This window comes from Engraulis encrasicolus, chromosome 3 (assembly GCF_034702125.1).
Source record: "Engraulis encrasicolus isolate BLACKSEA-1 chromosome 3, IST_EnEncr_1.0, whole genome shotgun sequence".
Taxonomy (NCBI): domain Eukaryota; kingdom Metazoa; phylum Chordata; class Actinopteri; order Clupeiformes; family Engraulidae; genus Engraulis; species Engraulis encrasicolus.
In genome coordinates this window covers 27,041,439-27,059,137 of record NC_085859.1, presented here as the reverse complement: position 1 = coordinate 27,059,137, position 17,699 = coordinate 27,041,439, and the positions used below count along the sequence as shown (strand labels likewise).

Below are 17,699 nucleotides of genomic sequence, written 5' to 3'. Positions count from 1 at the left end.
TGGCTGAGTTTATTTATCTAAGAAAAATAAGCACTACAGCTCTTCTCAAGTCAAGTCAAGTCAAGTCAAGTGTACTTTATTGTCAAAGATCTATGTAACAGGGTTAGCACAGAAGTTTGAAAATGGATTTTGACCAGTCTCCAATGTGCAGTAAAACATATAAATAAATAAGACAATGACAATGACAATGTCTTTCTTTTCTCTCTCTCTCTCTCTCTCTCTCTCTCTCTCTCTCTCTCTCTCTCTCTCTCTCTCTCTCTCTCTCTCTCTCTCTCTCTCTCTTACACACACACACACACACACACACACACACACACACACACACACACACACACACACACACACACACACACACACACACACACACAGGCTACTTGTATTAGGCGATTTACCACTACCTAAAGATTAATTAAACGGTTTACTATTTAGTCGGGTTGGAATACCCCTGGCCTAAAACCCTGAATCACACAACACACACACACACACACACCCATTAAGGGGGCACACACACACACACACACACACCATGGAATCATAATCCGTCCCTGCAGATGAAGATTAAGAGTAGCTGAAACCCAATACAGCTTTGCACATGTGCAGCATGACGTGCAGTGCAGCCCAAAAAGCTGAAGTCTTTTGTTTTTCTTAAACGTTAAACATGCTGCTGAGATGCCATGTCCATGAATGTATAACAAAATATACACTGTTGTGTAAACTACAAAGGTGGTCTAATTGTATTGTAGTTATAGACACGGACATCATAATATTAGTGCGAGAGGATGGTAAAATCAGACTACGACATCACAGGGATGGGAAATGGGCAGATCATAAATAGCTCTCCAGTAACTTTATGTCTAATGTCTGCGCAAATATCATGAGATGATGTAATCATGTAGGCTAATGACACGTAAATAATCATCAGTAATGAAGTGATCATCATCAGATTGCACAAAAAAACTACCTGTCAAAAAGTTTATCAAAGTAGGCCTTCAACCCACACTGCTCGCGAGTCAGGGCTGTGACCAGTCCGGTGTTGTTGAGCCAATCAAAATTCTATAAACAGGCCGAGTTGTGTTTTACTGCATTCTGATTGGCCGCACAGGGCAGTGAAGCGCACATCTCTCTGAACTCCACGGTTCCTCTTGCGGAGAGAGTTCAGTCACTTTTGTCATCCGCTGGTGAAGTTTCGAAACTTTGACCAATTTAAGATACATTTCCTCAGTTTGGGAGCGCTGGCTAGGAGCATTACATTTTGTAGACAATCTTGATTTTGGTGGCAGTAATACCGACCTAACCATCTGTTAAACTTTCATCTGTCACCCTTGCCAAACGAAGTTATCAGGATGAGCTTCTTGTTGTAAGTGCCCAACGCTAGCTTGCTAGCTAACACATTAGCATGTTTTTCTGATGTTACAGTTGGAAGTACATTTTCAGGAATAATTTACATTGCACTTTAAGAAAAGTTATTGAACCAGGAAAAACAATTGCCCTTGTGTATTCAAGTGAGAAGTGTTTCCATAGGTAACGTACAAACATTGTATAAAGTCAGAATATTCCGTGCTTTTTACTCTGTCAGCTAACAACTGTGTTGCTACTAGAAATCTAAAGCCATTCGACAGACGCAGTCACCAAGCTAACATTTGCGCAGCAGAAGTTGGACTGCTGTGTGCGAATGGGCCACCCTTTGCTGCATACGTTTCCGTATTTTCGAAGGCTTCTGTTCTGTCTACAATGAACGGAAATGAATTAGACAGAATTTCGCCCTCCTTCCTTAATTATTTTTTCAAACACAGAACAATGTCTGATACATAACACATATGGGTAGAATTTGCTCTGTTATTGTACCATGTTAAAATTAACTTTGTGGTTAACAGGAATACCACACTAGCTTTCGCATGAGCGCTGATGTTGTTGTGTCTCGTCTCGTCAGAGTCTGATATTTCGTTGTACCATGACAAAACCACACTTTGCTTGCTTTTGCATGGATGACACCTTTTCATAGTAACTTTAGCGGCCATAATATAGCATCATAATAAATGTTGTCAAAATGAGCCAATTTCACGTTTTGCATAATCCATAACAGCCCTCTGTTGCTCCTAGATTCTACCTGGAAAAAGTAAGTAGTCCATGCCCAATTTAATACACTGCTCTAACGAAGTCTTTGACATACTTTTGTCACGATGCTCGAGTTTCCTGTCAAGACCGTGCCACAGCGCCCCCCTCAATCGATAATACCCCTAGTGCAGCTGATGTGGTTGGGTGTTGACCAGCCTGTTCATCACATATCTTGCAGTCTTCTTGTCATACTATCAGATCTCAAAGAAATACTTACAGTAAATGCAAATTGATTTAACTGGCAATGCCACTCACCAGTTGTTGAGTCTGCTCAGATGGAAGGTGTTTTCTTCCCCGGTCTGGAAAGATGGTTTATTTCCCAGTTGACATTTCCCATTTTCAAAACATTTAGCTGTGTATAACAGGTGTTTTCTGGTATGGATAGCCTACAGTTTAGAAATCGCACAGCTTTTTAATGGGAAGTATAAAGAACAGAAGCAGCCAGCAATACAAATCAGTCCAACAGCAGAAATTGATAAATTGATCATATTTCAGGCTAGTGGGTCATGTGGTGTTTGTATTATACAGTTATTACACCAAAATGTTTTGGGGAAATAAAAAAAAAATGGCTACAGTTTGGCAAAGTGTGCATATGCGCTTCATAGCATAAGCATCACTGCCCCATCAAAAACGAGCCCACTGTCACACTCTGCTGCTATGGTGTGTAATTGAAAAACATAACTTTTCACCATATGCCCCAGTCCAGGCCCACATTTGGGTGGAAAAAAAACTGCATGTGTGCCTCATTTCTGTTCAATTTTTCCTAGTAATTTCCACCCCACGTTCACCACTGAGCTAAATTGAGTTCTACACTGTAATGGTATGAGAACAAAATCTTTCTTTGCCAGGTGTCTAGACTGTCATTTGAAGTGCCGTTTGATAACCACTGGCTGGTCGGTTCAACTGTAGGAAGTGGTTTATTTTGGCCTAGTCCAGCGTTCTGTACCCGATATGATGTATGCTAACTTATGTGGCTAGCCTCATACCCAAACATTTGTCCCAAAGCAATATTTTTGTCCTTTACTTCAAGTAATGTTTTTTAATTGTTTTTTTCATTGTAATATAAGGCATTTATGGCAGCCTTGTTGCCTTTTTGCAGAACTCTATGTTGCCATACATTGGGTTTGTGTGTTATCTAATAAGTTACACTGCACTTTGCTCTATGACACTAGGTCACACCTATATAATAGATTGCTCTTCAGAACTTATTCGGGACAGTGTTTTTCTGCTCACCTGTGTTAAGCGGGTCATCTGCTCCAACATGGTCGTATTGACGGACTGTGGCAAACTGTGCTCTCTTTTTTGGCATGCAATGTACGTATATGCTTCTCTAAGGTGGTGTATTCCACTCTATAACTTAGTATTGGTAAAAAAAACATACAGTGAGTGAACTTTAACTCTGGTTTCAGTGACAGTCGCTCAAAGATATCAACCTAATACAGCTAGACTTATCGGTTTCTGTTTGCATGGAATGTATGCTGTAAATGGTGATCTACAATGAATTGAGTTGTATGATGTCTAACTTAAAATTAATTTGAAGATGTAAAAAAACCCATCATGTCAAGTTGAAACTTTTGTCTCTGGTTTCAGTGACAGTCTCTCAAAGACATCCGCTTAAAACAACAGACTCAACTTCTTCTGCTTCCATGTAATGCATGCACTCATTGGTGATCTAAAATGAATTGAGTTGTATGATGTCTACCCACTAGTCTTGCATCCATGGCCTAATGGTTAAGGTTATGGGCTTTAGATCAGAGGGTTGCAGGTTCAAATCTCACCCTTCCACTCCTTGCCTCACTTCATGGCTGAAGTGCCATTGATCAATGCACCTAACCCCACTCTGCTCCATGGACTGTTACCAATACCCTGTACTTGAAAAAAGAACCAAGTAGTTTTGGATAAAAGTGTCAGCCAAGTGTCATATGTTAACGTCATGAATAACAATGTTGGAACAACTCTTGTGTCTCATTTCAGTGGCAGTCGGTCATCTAAGACCTTCAAGCCCAAGAAGAATATTCCAGAAGGCTCCCACCAGTATGAGCTGCTGAAGCACGCGGAGGCCACGCTGGGCAGCGGTAACCTGCGACAGGCCGTTATGCTTCCCGAGGGAGAGGACCTCAACGAGTGGATAGCAGTCAATAGTGAGTGTGTATATGTATGTGTGTGTGTGTGTGTGTGTGTGTGTGTGTGTGTGTGAGTGTGTGAAGAGGGTTCTCAATTTCCCTTGTAGACCAGATGGTCTTATGGTCACTTTACATACATATTGTGTAAACACTTAGTGGTTTCTTTTGCCTTAAGACATGTAAAAGTTTTTATCTTTTACCTGACATGTTTCGACGGTGTTACTTCCGTCTTCATCAGAGGGTCATTGTGATGTTGATGAGTGACGTGCTTTAAAAACAGCTGATGTTGTTGTGGAGGTGTGACCTCCCTGCCAATGATGGGATCACAGAACACATACAGCGAGCCTTGAAAAAACACAAGATTCAAACGCCAGTAAAGCAACACACCCAACTACGACAGCTGTTAGTACATCCCAATGACAAAATAGACCAACATAACAAATGCAATGTCATATATGAGATTCTGTGCCGGTCATGCAACAAGTCATATATTGGGGAGACAGGGAGGACATTCAACATAAGAAAAAAATAGCATAAGAAAGAGTGTGAAAGGGAAACAGAACAAAGACATACAAGAGCAATAAAGGAGAGAGCCACACAGGAGAACCTCAAATCAGCAATAACTGACCACTGTAGGAGGGAAAATCACATCATGGACTGGGACAAGGCAAAAGTCATACAGCAAGAGAACAACAGATACCACCGCTGGATTAAGGAGTCTATGGAGATCAGAAAGCGTAGCCCAAGTACCATGAACAGGGATGAGGGGGCATACATGCTCTCACACACCTGGACCACCATCCTAAGAGGACAACTCTAACAGCAGGAGGTGTGACCTACCTGTCATTATTGGCAGTCACTCATCAACATCACAGTGACCCTCTGATGAAGACGGAAGTAACACCGTCGAAACATGTCAGGTAAAAGATAAAAACTTTTACATGTCTTAAGGCAAAAGAAACCACTAAGTGTTTAAGTTAAACAGTTAGACATAATGCACTCACATACATATTGTGTACACCATATACTCTGTACATGTATAATGACACTGAAAGCAGCTCACGCTCTAATTCAAACATTCAAACACAGAAAAAAATAAAGGCTGTATTTTCAACGAAGTTGAAGCATGCAGACATGAATCATAACCACTGCATCATGATATCACATTTTCACACCCTAGGCATAAACTTTAAGCAAAAAGTAAAATATCTTGTTGTGATGTCCCTCAAGTCTTCTCCTGAGTTGTAATAGTGTGTGTGTGTGTGTGTGTGTGTGTGTGTGTGTGTGTGTGTGTGTGTGTGTGTGTGTGTGTGTGTGTGTGTGTGTGTGTGTGTGTGTGTGTGTGTGTGTGTGTGTGTGTGTGTGTGTGTTTGGTCGTCGTTGCAGCTGTGGACTTCTTTAACCAGATCAACATGCTGTACGGCACCATCACTGAGTTCTGCACGGAGACCAGCTGCTCAGTCATGTCTGCTGGACCAAGGTAAGATACACCCCCATACATAGAAGGGGTTGGACAATGAAACTGAAACACCTGGTTTTAGACAGGTTTGGCCCGGCCGTGTATATTGACCCTGTGGGTCCTGACGGACTGTTCAGGTGGAAACGGGTGCACATTTAAGTCTGCCGTGATTTGGGCAGCTGTGGTTTTAGGCGTTTTTGGACACAGTGTGGGTTACCACCCGAACATCCCATTCAGACAGCTTTCTCTTGCGGGCACAGTTAATGCTGTTGGATATGGTTCGTCCTTCTTGGTGGTATGCTGACATTGGCCTGGGTACCTCTTGATGCATCACAAAGACTTGCTGTCTTGGTCGTCACAGATGCACACAAGACATGCAAGACAAGCACCAGTTTGTCTGTTTTTAACTCTGATGTGTCTGTCGCCCGTAATATTGTGTGCATAGCCATATTTTGAGCATAACAGTGCTTCTACCCTGCTAATTGCTCTTACAAGTGCAATGTGCAGTTAATGAAGATTGGCCAAGAGGTTGCTCCACTTTAGCCATGAAACTGTCCACACTAAAATGACAGGTGTTTCAGTGTCATTGTCCAACCCCTGTACATGCATGCATGCAAGCACTAAAGGGCCGTTCACACCTTGACGTGCTACTGAAACGACAACTTTTTTCAGTAAATAGTGCTGTTCATATATGAGCTGTCACCACAATGAGAGTCTGAATGGTATTATTGAGCATTTTCTTTATGGACAATAAAAAGGCACTGTCAGAAATCAGTAATTCGTACCTCAGCATGCTTTATTCAAGATTTAAATAAATATGAGAATGTTAAATTGCCATTCTTCAGTGTAGTGTAGACCTTGATGGGCAATTGTACAAATACAATGAGCGAATTCTTTATGTTTTTTTTTTCTCTTCATCTTAGATATGAGTACCACTGGGCTGATGGCACCAACATCAAGAAGCCCATAAAATGTTCAGCACCCAAGTACATCGACTACCTGATGACATGGGTGCAAGACCAACTGGACGACGAGACTCTCTTCCCATCCAAGATTGGTTAGTGCCTGATCATGTTTTTTGTTGTAGAGTAGAGTAGAGAAACTTTATTGATCCCCGGGGGGAAATTGTGTTGTGGTTATTGTGAAGCCAGGTTTGTTCTTCTTTTGGTGAATTTAAATGCTCCTGCAGTACTCAAATGGCACAGCAGGTCTTCAGTGATGAAGCACTAAACCTAAAACCTACAGGTACCCACTGATTAGGACCAAATTTATCTACTGATGATAGAACTAGAAGGTCAGCAATTGGCATGCTAAAACATTTTACTGTCGAGAAGGAAGATTGTGGGCAGGAGTCCGCACACATGAAATTTGAAGATGACCTCAGTGGTCAAAACATAGTTCTGAATGTTAAATCATAGAATTCCTCACACTGTAGCTCCGCTTTGAAATTTATTTTGGTCTACGATGACCTTGATGACCTAAATACATTTCAAAGCGGAGCTACAGTGTGCGGAATTGTACGTTTTCCATGATCAGATAATAAATAATAATAATAATACGTTTGTTTTATATAGCGCCTTTCAAAACACCCAAGGGCGCTTCACAGAGTGTTGTGTTGGAAAGTGTGTGAGTGTGTGTGCGCGTCAGTGTGTGAGCGTGTGTGTGAGTGCATGTAAGTGAAAGTGCTTGTGGAACTAGGAAATCCATTTAAGAGATGTGTCTTAAGGTGTTGCTTAAACATGGCCAGTGCATGCGCCTTTGTCCTGCACCTGGCCTCAGAGAGGTGGGATGTGCATACTCTTACTCTTATCAAAACATAGTTCTGCCATGGAATAAAACACCAGAAAAAGGACTTCAAGTGTGCAGGCTCCCAAAACCTTTCCCTGCGCCATGTTGTATAACTCCACACTCATTCCTCCACCACCCCATGCAGGAGTGCCATTCCCCAAGAACTTCATGTCGGTGGCCAAGACCATCCTGAAGCGGCTGTTCCGCGTCTACGCCCACATCTACCACCAGCACTTTGACTCGGTCATGCAGCTGCAGGAGGAGGCCCACCTCAACACCTCCTTCAAGCACTTCATCTTCTTCGTGCAGGTGAGGACCACTCTACAGCTGTTTTTTGTTTTGTTACTTCTGCCAAGGAGGTTATGTTTTCGGTCGCGTTGGTTTGTCTGTCTTTGTCTGTCTGTTTGTCTGTCTGTCCCCCGGATACCTCAAAAACTAATCAACCGATTTGGACGAAACTTTGTGGGTTCGTTGATAATGACCCAAGGAACAAGTGATTAAATTCTGGTGGTGATCCGGATCACGAACCGGAACCAGGACTCTTTTAAAGATTCTGTCACCAGGATAACTCAAAAACGAATCAACTGATTTGGACGACACTTTGAGGAGCTGTTAGTATAATGACCCAAGGAACAAGTGATTAAATGCCGGTGGTGATCTGGATCACGAACCGGAACCAGGACTTTTCAAAAGATTCTTCACCATCTAGACGCCCCCTAGTGACCAGAAATTGAATTGCGGGAACAGCACAAAACAAGACTTAGGGCAAAGAAGGTGGATCTAACAAGATGTGTCATTTTGTTTCTTTTCCGGTATCCACTTTATGTCGGGTGAACGCCCCTTTAGGAGACCTTCAGAGTCCTTGAGTATTGAGGTTGAGAATCAATGAAGTCCCCTTGGAGCTGTAGATGGCGGTAGATGGCGGACACCTCAAAAAGAAAAGAAGTAGTAGGGGACAACGCCCCCTTAAGGGCCGTACACACACATCGCTGCTATTTACTAGCTTCTCGCTTGCTCGCCTACTTGCCTCTCTTTCATGGAACGTTCGCTGAAAGTTCCTGCGGCTTTAACTGCCAATGTGCAGGCGAGAAGTACCGAGCTCTGCATTCTAATTGGTTACTCGCTTACTCGCCTCGCTCGCTTGCACAGTACTCGCTTACTCGCCAGCGAGACTCGCTGGAACACATTGACATTCTATTGACTTAATTCGCTGAGCGAGTAACTAGTAGCGACGTGTGTGTACGGCCCTTTAGGAGACCCAATTAGAGCACACGCTTTTGCATTGAGTGGGCGTGTTTTGCGATATCTTGCTCTGATTCAGTATTTTGTCCCGATCCGGGTTTTTGCACTTCCGATCCGATACAGATATTTTATTTCACTTCCGATCCGATTCCGATACCGGCCGATACTGATACCGGCCTATCGGAATATTTAAGTTGAAAGTTATTTAGCCTACTTACTTTGTTGTCACAGTCATGTTGAAAAGGGTTTTTACTCTTAGTAACAACTAGCCAACTGAATTAGGTGAATTTGAGTAATACACAATGGTTTTTAATGAGAAACTGACCTGTTTTTTCAGATATTAATAAACACAAAACAGGAAAATGGATCGGAATTCTGGATCGGATTTTTCCGTGCATGCCGATCCGATACCACCGATCCGCATTTTTTTCCAATATCGGCAGCCGATCCGATCCATCCGATCCAATACGACAACCCTATTAGGGTGTAACATGGTCAAATGTATCAAGCAGCTTCCTTGGCGGAGGTCTGCGCTCTCTGAGTGCGTCGAGTTTTTGTTTTTTGTTTGTTGAAGATATTTTTGAGGGGCTTTTTATGTCTTTATTGGTGATATGACAGTTGAGAGAGTCAGGAAACGAGTGGGGAGAGAGAAATGGGGAAGGATTGGCAAAGGACACAGGCCGGAATTGGGTCACCGCCAGTGTAGCAGTGCACTGCCCTACTCTACAGTTGTTTTCAGGCTGGTCAGAATATTACCAGTAGGTTCCAGATTAGGTGCGGGAATGGTCACGGTTCTCTGTTGACCTGAAAATATATGTATACAGTATATAACTATTTTTTTCAGGCCGGCCATGAACAGTGCCGGTGCCCGTTTCTGCATCAGTTGAATTCGGACCTGAATTAAGACTTTACCTGCGAACCAACCACGTTCATACCTGGCTCTGCACTTTTATGTGACTGTGTGTTACCCGGATGAACCTGCTGATGTCTGAGTTGTCGTCATGATTCACAGATAAAAAAACAAGTATTTTTCTGAGAAAAAGAAATAAAAACGTTCCAGTTCCCAAATGCTCAGATTTTGTGAGCATGTTGGTTGGTTGAAGATTAGGTGTGGAAACAGGCACCGGCATGTCCGGTTCTCTGTCCTTAACACTAGGGTCATTTCACGTGAAATCAGACACTTTGGGACCCGACCAACCCGGATTTCGATCATACTTGGTGTGCCTTTTCAGTAGCAAGGTAGCACCCCAGAACTGCATTGGTTTGAATCTGACACTAATATTAAGGGAGAAACAGACTAGGAAAGGTTCACATGTGAGGGTAGGACACTATACATTCAGCCTTGAATATATCAGTCAGTGTTAGTCACAAAAAAGATGCCTGTGGTGTTGTTTGAAAGCTCTTTTCTGGCTCTACATATTACACAATCACCTGTGGAATACAACTACTCTCAGAATATGAATTATGATAAATTGAAAAATTAAAAATTGAATATCTAAAAAACTTATATTTTAAAATGGCCAGTTCCTTGTCCAAACGTAGCCGGCAATGTCATGAGCAGCACCTAAAATGCTGGTGTTCGGTTTGTTATTCATTTCAGAGAGAATTTGACTCACAAATATGGCATCATACAGACCACTTACTAATAATATGGTAATACCATAGTAGCATCACATGACAAAACAAAAACAAAACACAAAAATGGTCAGTGTCCATGGTCCCAGGTTTCAGAAACTAAGGCAGATGTCCCATTTATATACACCAAATGATGAATATGTGAAATGTTTGAACATTCCTTCTCTGTGTACCTGTGCCATCTTCCCTTTACCGTACTTTAAAGAGATAATCAATGGCTACACTCTCATTTTGTACTCTACCAGTGCATTTGAAGCAGCAGCTGTGTCTTTTGTAGATAATGTATAAGTACGTCCCGTTGCAGTTACAGGTTCCACTACCAGAAGCACATCTTTGATGATCCATGGCAAGTCTATCTGGTCTGAAGGGAAAAGTGAAGGATGGAGATGGTCCATGAGGATGCAGGAAGTTCAGTTTCACCTCTCCAGTGCTCGGCATACATTCCTCAACACATGCTAGCCACCAGTTGCCATCATATACAGCTACAACATACCCTTTGATGCTTGAAAATGTAACACATTCCTTTACTGAGCTCACTCTTTCAACTCTGCCTTCTCTGAATGCTGAAAATGGCCTAACTTCCACTGTGTCCATTGACAATGGGCAGAAGCTGTGTAGTTTTTGAGTACCTGGAATAGTTGCAGATTCCAACCTTTTCAACAGGTTCTCAGCTTCATGATGGTACATCTCTGTTGTGGCAAACTGGCAATGGATGTTCTTGACATTATCCTTGACTGACGCCCTTGAACCAGGAACGTTTTTTAAAACTATAGTTTTTGTAATTCACCATGCTATTCAATCATTTCACTGGAACAACCAGTGCAGGCCACAATCCATCCATTTGTATGCTACTACCAAGATCAGTTGAAACTGGGAAACAAAATCTGTTTTTGTTGTTATTTCAGACTGCAACATTCATGATACAATTGCTGTACATCTGTTTCAGAAGCTCCTAATTCAGTTCCTCAGTGACACTTCATCAATGACAGAACGTCCAAAGAAGATCCTATATTTTTTCTGATGGCTGTGCTGCACAATATAAGAACCTTAAAAACACAACAAATTTGTGCCACCACGAGGCAGATTTTCACATACCTGCAGAGTGGCACTTTTTTGCCACATCACATGGCAAAGGTCCATGTGATGGCGTTGGAGGGACAGTTAAATGGCTTGCTGCACGAGCAAGTCTGCAACGTCCTATTGACAATTAAATTGTAACACCATACCAACTGTTTGAATTTGTCAAGGATAATGTCAAGGACATCCATTGCCAGTTTGCCACAACAGAGATGTACCATCATGAAGCTGAGAACCTGTTGAAAACTATTCCAGGTACTCAAAAACTACACAGCTTCTGCCCATTGTCAATGGACACAGTGGAAGTTAGGCCATTTTCAGCATTCAGAGAAGGCAGAGTTGAAAGAGTGAGCTCAGTAAAGGAATGCGTTACATTTTCAAGCATCAAAGGGTATGTTGTAGCTGTATATGATGGCAACTGGTGGCTAGCATGTGCTGAGGAATGTATGCCGAGCACTGGAGAGGTGAAACTGAACTTCCTGCATCCTCATGGGCCATCTCCATTCTTCACTTTTCCCTTCAGACCAGATAGACTTGTCATGGATCATCAGGATGTGCTTCTGGTAGTGGAACCTGTAACTGCAACGGGACGTACTTATACATTATCTACAAAAGACACAGCTGCTGCTTCAAATGCACTGGTAGAGTACACAATGAGAGTGTAGCCATTGATTATCTCTTAAAAGTACGGTAAAGGGAAGATGGCACAGGTACACAGAGAAGGAATGTTCAAACATTCACATATCATCATTTGGTGTGTATAAATGGACATCTGCCTTAGTTTCTGAAACCTGGGACCATGGACACTGACCATTTTTGTTTTGTTTTTGTTTTGTCATGTGATGCTACTATGGTATTACCATATCATTAGTAAGTGGTCTGTATGATGCTATATTTGTGAGTCAACTTCTCTCTGAAATGAATAACAAACCGAACACCAGCATTTTAGGGGCTGCTCATGACATTGCCGGCTACGTTTGGACAAGGAACTGGCCATTTTAAAATATAAGTTTTTTAGATATTCAATTTTTAATTTTTCAATTTAACATAATTCATATTCTGAGAGTAGTTGTATTCCAAGGTGATTGTGTAATATGTAGAGCCAGAAAAGAGCTTTCAAACAACACCACAGGCATCTTTTTGTGACTAACACTGACTGATATATTCAAGGCTGAATGTATAGTGTCCTACCCTCACATGTGAACCTTTCCTAGTCTGTTTCTCCCTTAATATTAGTGTCAGATTCAAACCAATGCAGTTCTGGGGTGCTACCTTGCTACTGAAAAGGCACACCAAGTATGATTGAAATCCGTGTCGGTCGGGTCCCAAAGTGTCTGATTTCACGTGAAATGACCCACTAGTGTGTCTGCTTTCTCCCTTATGACCACAACATACATTACTGTGCAACTGTAACCATTCACCTGTGCTTTGGCTCAGCAGATAGTTTTTGCAAATGCTCCATTAGGCATGACCTGGATTTTTTGATTGTTTATCAATGCTTAGGTTGTGAATGTGGATTTTACGGTGAGACCATTTCAATGTGTGAATATGTTTTGCAGGAGTTCACCCTGATCGACCGCAGGGAGTTGGCGCCTCTGCAGGATCTCATCGAGAAGCTTTGCACAAAAGACAGATAAAAAAAGAAAAGGAAAAAAAAAGAAAAACGCCAGGAGAAAAGGCACATCAGATACCACATTCTCCCAGTCTTTGTTACAACGGCACCTCTTCCAGAGCTGTCCATCTCCATCTCTGAGATCTTTAATCTCTAGCATTCTTCATCCTGTCATCCTTGTCATGTCTGAGCCTCACTAGGTCAGACGTAGTAGTAAGTAGTCACATGTTTGCTACAGCCTTCTCTCACACAATTGATGAATCATGAAATAGGGACCTAATGTGAATGTTTGAATTTAGGCCTCACACAAACACACACAGTGTTTTTACATCATTTTTGTTAAAGGGATACTGTGATGTGAGATCAAAATTGGAACATTAAAAAGACATTGCAAGTCAGTAGGTGTAGCCTAGCCCTGGATCACTTTCCACTATACAAACTGACCTGCCAGGTCATTTTAATGTGCATTGATTTTACACCACAGTAACCCATTAAATCAGTTTTATGCATCTTCACCTTTATTGACAATGTATGCGTTACTTACAGTTGGGTTGTTTTGTTGTCGTTGTTGGTTTGCTTTTAACACCGCTGTTGGAGGCCTTGTTATTTCCTAGAGCTTGCTTTTAATTGCACACATGTAAGATGTCACTGATCACCTTGTTTTTTTGTGTAATTTGGAGAGAATGTTGAAAAAGAAATAGATTTAGAGGGTAGGAATAGTTTCCTAACTTATAATTTAACTTTTAAAATGAAGTTTTGGCCAGACAGTTGTGTTTTTTTAAATGGTTATTTGATATCATGGAATTCTTTAGGTTTATATTGTACGTGTTTTTTTACTGTGACATTTTCTTTTACATTTCAGTCAACGTGTGTTAAAAGGGGCCACAAGATGTCTTTTTAAAAATGTAATGTTTATTTTTGTTTTATTCGTGCGGGCACAATGAAAATATCAGTATCCACATGTATGTAGTAGTAGAAGTTGTCCATTTTTCTGCTTAACAGTTGATCATGATAATGTTCATAGTGGTAGGGGCAGCTTTCGTAAAGGGACATGCAGGCACTTGCTTTTGGCACATTGTATTACCAGTCCCCTGAACTGAACTTTTGCTGAAGTGTTGGCAAGACCTTTGTCTCTTTATTTCGTGGCGATTTCTCAATCCCGTGTCAGATGTATACCCGAGAGCTATCTGGATGTAGGGTGCTCCTGCAGCCTTTAGGGCAGTCCTTGTGTTTTCACTGGTTATTAAGTCCTTCATGTCATAGCAACATTACTCCTGTTATTATTCCTGAGGGGACCCATGGCCTTCATTCCACTCCATCTTACCTCAGCTCTCTCAATGCAATCATTCTGAAATACTTTTTCATCTTTGCTGTCAAAGTCAGTCAGCATGTGCTTTTATTCAACAGTCTGACATGCTGTCATTTTTTTTTTTTTTTCGTAATGGCGCACAAACCACCATAGTGTCAAGGGCCAATGTGTTTTATTTTCTCGAAAGGGTCAGCTTTCAAGGCAACTGATGTTTGGCATCCATGGTCAGCTATTGACCTCCTGGATGTTAAAGGTGTGTGAGGTGTGCTGTGCTCTGTTCGTCTTTGAGCCAGTGGTTGGAAGGACTCCTCTTCCTATGCCAAAATAAGCGAATTTTCCCATGAATGTTTTGCCTTGATGCAGTGTTTCCCCCAGAATTTGTGTTAGCCATGGTGGTGGGATGTTAAGAGTATATATTTTTGGCCAAGCAACTTTTAGAAATGACAGTCACAACATGAAAACTTATATTTTCAGGGGACCTAGTCAAGGTGGTAGGTGTTTCTTGTCAAGGTAATGAAGCCTTAGCAGTAAAGTGCTGGGGGGAACCCTGTGATGCCAGCTGGTATTTCCATCTATGCAATTCTGATCCCCACAATCAGTCAAAGCAAAGGGAACACTGTGATAACGAGTCAGTGATCAAAGGCAATAAGTGTTGAGAGGAAGTTGCTTTATTTCTGTGTCAAGTGCAACTTTGTTCATCAGAGAGACAATTTAAACAGTGCCTTAAATAGACCACGTATTGACTGATAAGTAGTTTTTCGTTTTCTTTTTTTTAGTATTATTTTCATTTTGTGTTATAGTGGATTTTAAAATAAAGTCAGATAAATGTCTGTTATGCCTTTTGTGGTTTTTGAGTTTTTGTTTTCACATGAACAGCTGTTGAAAATGTTAAACAAACTAACAGACATGCTATTCCCTCACAGCCATTACCACTGTAGTATGACTACACTTGGAATTATGCTGCCTGTTCATTCTCATAGCAAGGCCATGTGCACTGTTGACAATGCCGTTATTACACTTATCAGAGTTAGAAAACTATTGAAGAATTTAGGCTGTTGTATGTAGAAAACGTGTCTCATTATTGCTGATTAGTGGTGAAAAGTTGAGGGGAATGTGAACAATACACCAAGTCAATTTAGTAGCCATCTCAACACTTGGAATAAACAAAAATGATATATATATTTAAAACTGATTAAATAAAATGATTACTACATTAATCACCAACTTAAAATCAATGAATTACAGGTCCACTGTGTAATAGTTCATTTCCAGTATTCATGCTGCCCATTCACAAATGTTGTCTTTTAAACAAACTTTTGTCAAATTCTAGGTATTCATTATGACTGGGAAAATTGCACTTCTCTTGCATATGAGACAAGGATGTGTAAGGTTCTTTAAGTTAAAAATCCTTTATTTTAAACTGGAGCATATTCTAAAAACGCCAACCAGTTTCAACCACACCGGATCTTCGTCAGGGTGTGTCAAGAAAGAGTTAACAATGGGTGACCTATTTACAAGTTACCCTGGGTCACATGATAGTAAACAAGGTCAGGGAGGACCTGACCTGGGGTGTCAACACCACTGGGCTAGTGAAGAAGGCACAGCAACGACTTTATTTCCAAAGAATACTTGGGAAAAACAATATCTGTCAGAAGCTGCTTGTGTCCTTCTACCGCTGCTCGGTGGAGAGCATATTGACATATTGGGTATTTCTCAAAACCTAGTGCGCGCACTTCCAAGTGTATGCAGCCTAATTAGTCACGCCCAGTGATTGGATACACTTTATGAGTCACACCCAGTGATTGGATACTCCGTAGAGTTCACCAAAAAAGTATCCAATCACTGGGCGTGACTAATTAGGCTGATACACTTGGAAGTGTGCGCACTAGGTTTTTAGAAATACCCACTGTCTTTGTGTGTGGTTCCCAGAGCACTGTGGCACAGAGGAAATAGCTTCAGGGGGTCATAAAGGCAGCAGAGAACATCACTAGGCTCGTTCGTGATGAAGCAGTGCTGCTTTTGCTAAGCAGCAAGCATGCGCACTTTGCCAGTTTGATGCATTGGGGCACAGTGGGTTTACATACAGTGTCCAATCTCGCCCTCCAACCCGTGCCTGCAGTTCAACTAGGGAGCGCTGTCGAGACAGCAGAGCCCATAAGGCTGGTGCTAATAACTGACAATTGTGCTCGCTGTCGGCTGAAACTTGACAATATTACTGTAAGTTCTGAGAAACCAATGTGGATTTAATGAAATGTACAATAACCTGGGAGTTATTTCCTTCTGATTTCTTACAGCTTTGGCATTTATGAGTCAGACTCCGCTAGCATCTTGCTAACAAAATTGCTTTACGGCCGTCGTGATCACAGCAATGCAGCCGGCCGACCAATCTAAACGCAGTGTGTGAAGCCACTCGTGACGTCATATTGACAATAAAGACGTATTTTACAAAGATCCAGCGAGTTTAAACATTCAAACTAAGTGCTGTTTGAAAGGATAATTTATCCTGCCTTTGGGAAAAATACATTGAAACGATGATACCATTGTCTCCCAAAGCAATGGCAGCATCTGTGCTTGAGCTCCATGGGACCCCATTCATTCTAACAGCCTCTGCGCTCCTTGGCGCTCCTCTGCGCTGTCTGGATGGCGCCACTTAGTGGACAGTACCACCCGGAAAAAGTCGCGAGATTCCTCTCTCGTATTACCCATAGATCCTCTCTGATTGGGGTTAGAAAATTCGAACCAGAATGCATCAAACTGGCAAAGTGTGCATGCCCACTGCCTAGCAAAAGCAGCACTGCTTCGTCACGAACGAGCCCACTGGCTGCCCTCTTCCATCTCTGGAGGGCCTTTACAGCACCCGCAGCCTAAAAAAGGCCCAGTGCATTCTGGGAGACAATTCACACCCAGGTCACACTAGGCGCGGACGAGTTTGTTGCAAGCTTCGATGTTGCGAAGGCACGTGAGCGAGAAGTTGTTGTCACATTAAGTGCATTCGAGTAGTCGTCAACGCATGCATGCGCATTTAGACAGCACGCGTTTGCATTGAGTGGGCGTGTTTCGATTGCTCTTTATTAAATTTCCAACCTCTTTGGTGCAAACTTGTGTAGGGGTGTGAGATAAGACGCATATACACACATGAGTGAGTTGTTGACCAACCAGTTCATGGGAGCGTGACCTTGGAGGCGGTCTGCAGACGAGCATCGGCGGGGATAAGCAACTGCAGGGGTTGCAAGGTACGGTGGGCAACTGCCATTCCGACACACCGCCATTCCGACATTGACGTTCAATGGCGGTACCTTTTTTTTCACGAGACGTGTCACACCCGCCCACCCCCCCCCC

At 42.1% G+C, this 17,699-nt stretch overlaps 1 protein-coding gene across 1 annotated transcript; it reads left to right on the top strand.

Moving 5' to 3' along the window:
- Positions 1–1,101: 1,101 nt before the first annotated feature.
- LOC134445937 (MOB kinase activator 1A-like) lies at positions 1,102–15,190 on the top strand. Its single transcript, XM_063195101.1, has 6 exons — positions 1,102–1,357; positions 4,090–4,256; positions 5,625–5,718; positions 6,621–6,754; positions 7,631–7,794; positions 12,999–15,190. Exons 1-6 carry the CDS (start codon positions 1,344–1,346, stop codon positions 13,074–13,076), a joined length of 651 nt encoding a protein of 216 aa, XP_063051171.1. The 5' UTR covers positions 1,102–1,343; the 3' UTR covers positions 13,077–15,190.
- Positions 15,191–17,699: the final 2,509 nt, after the last annotated feature.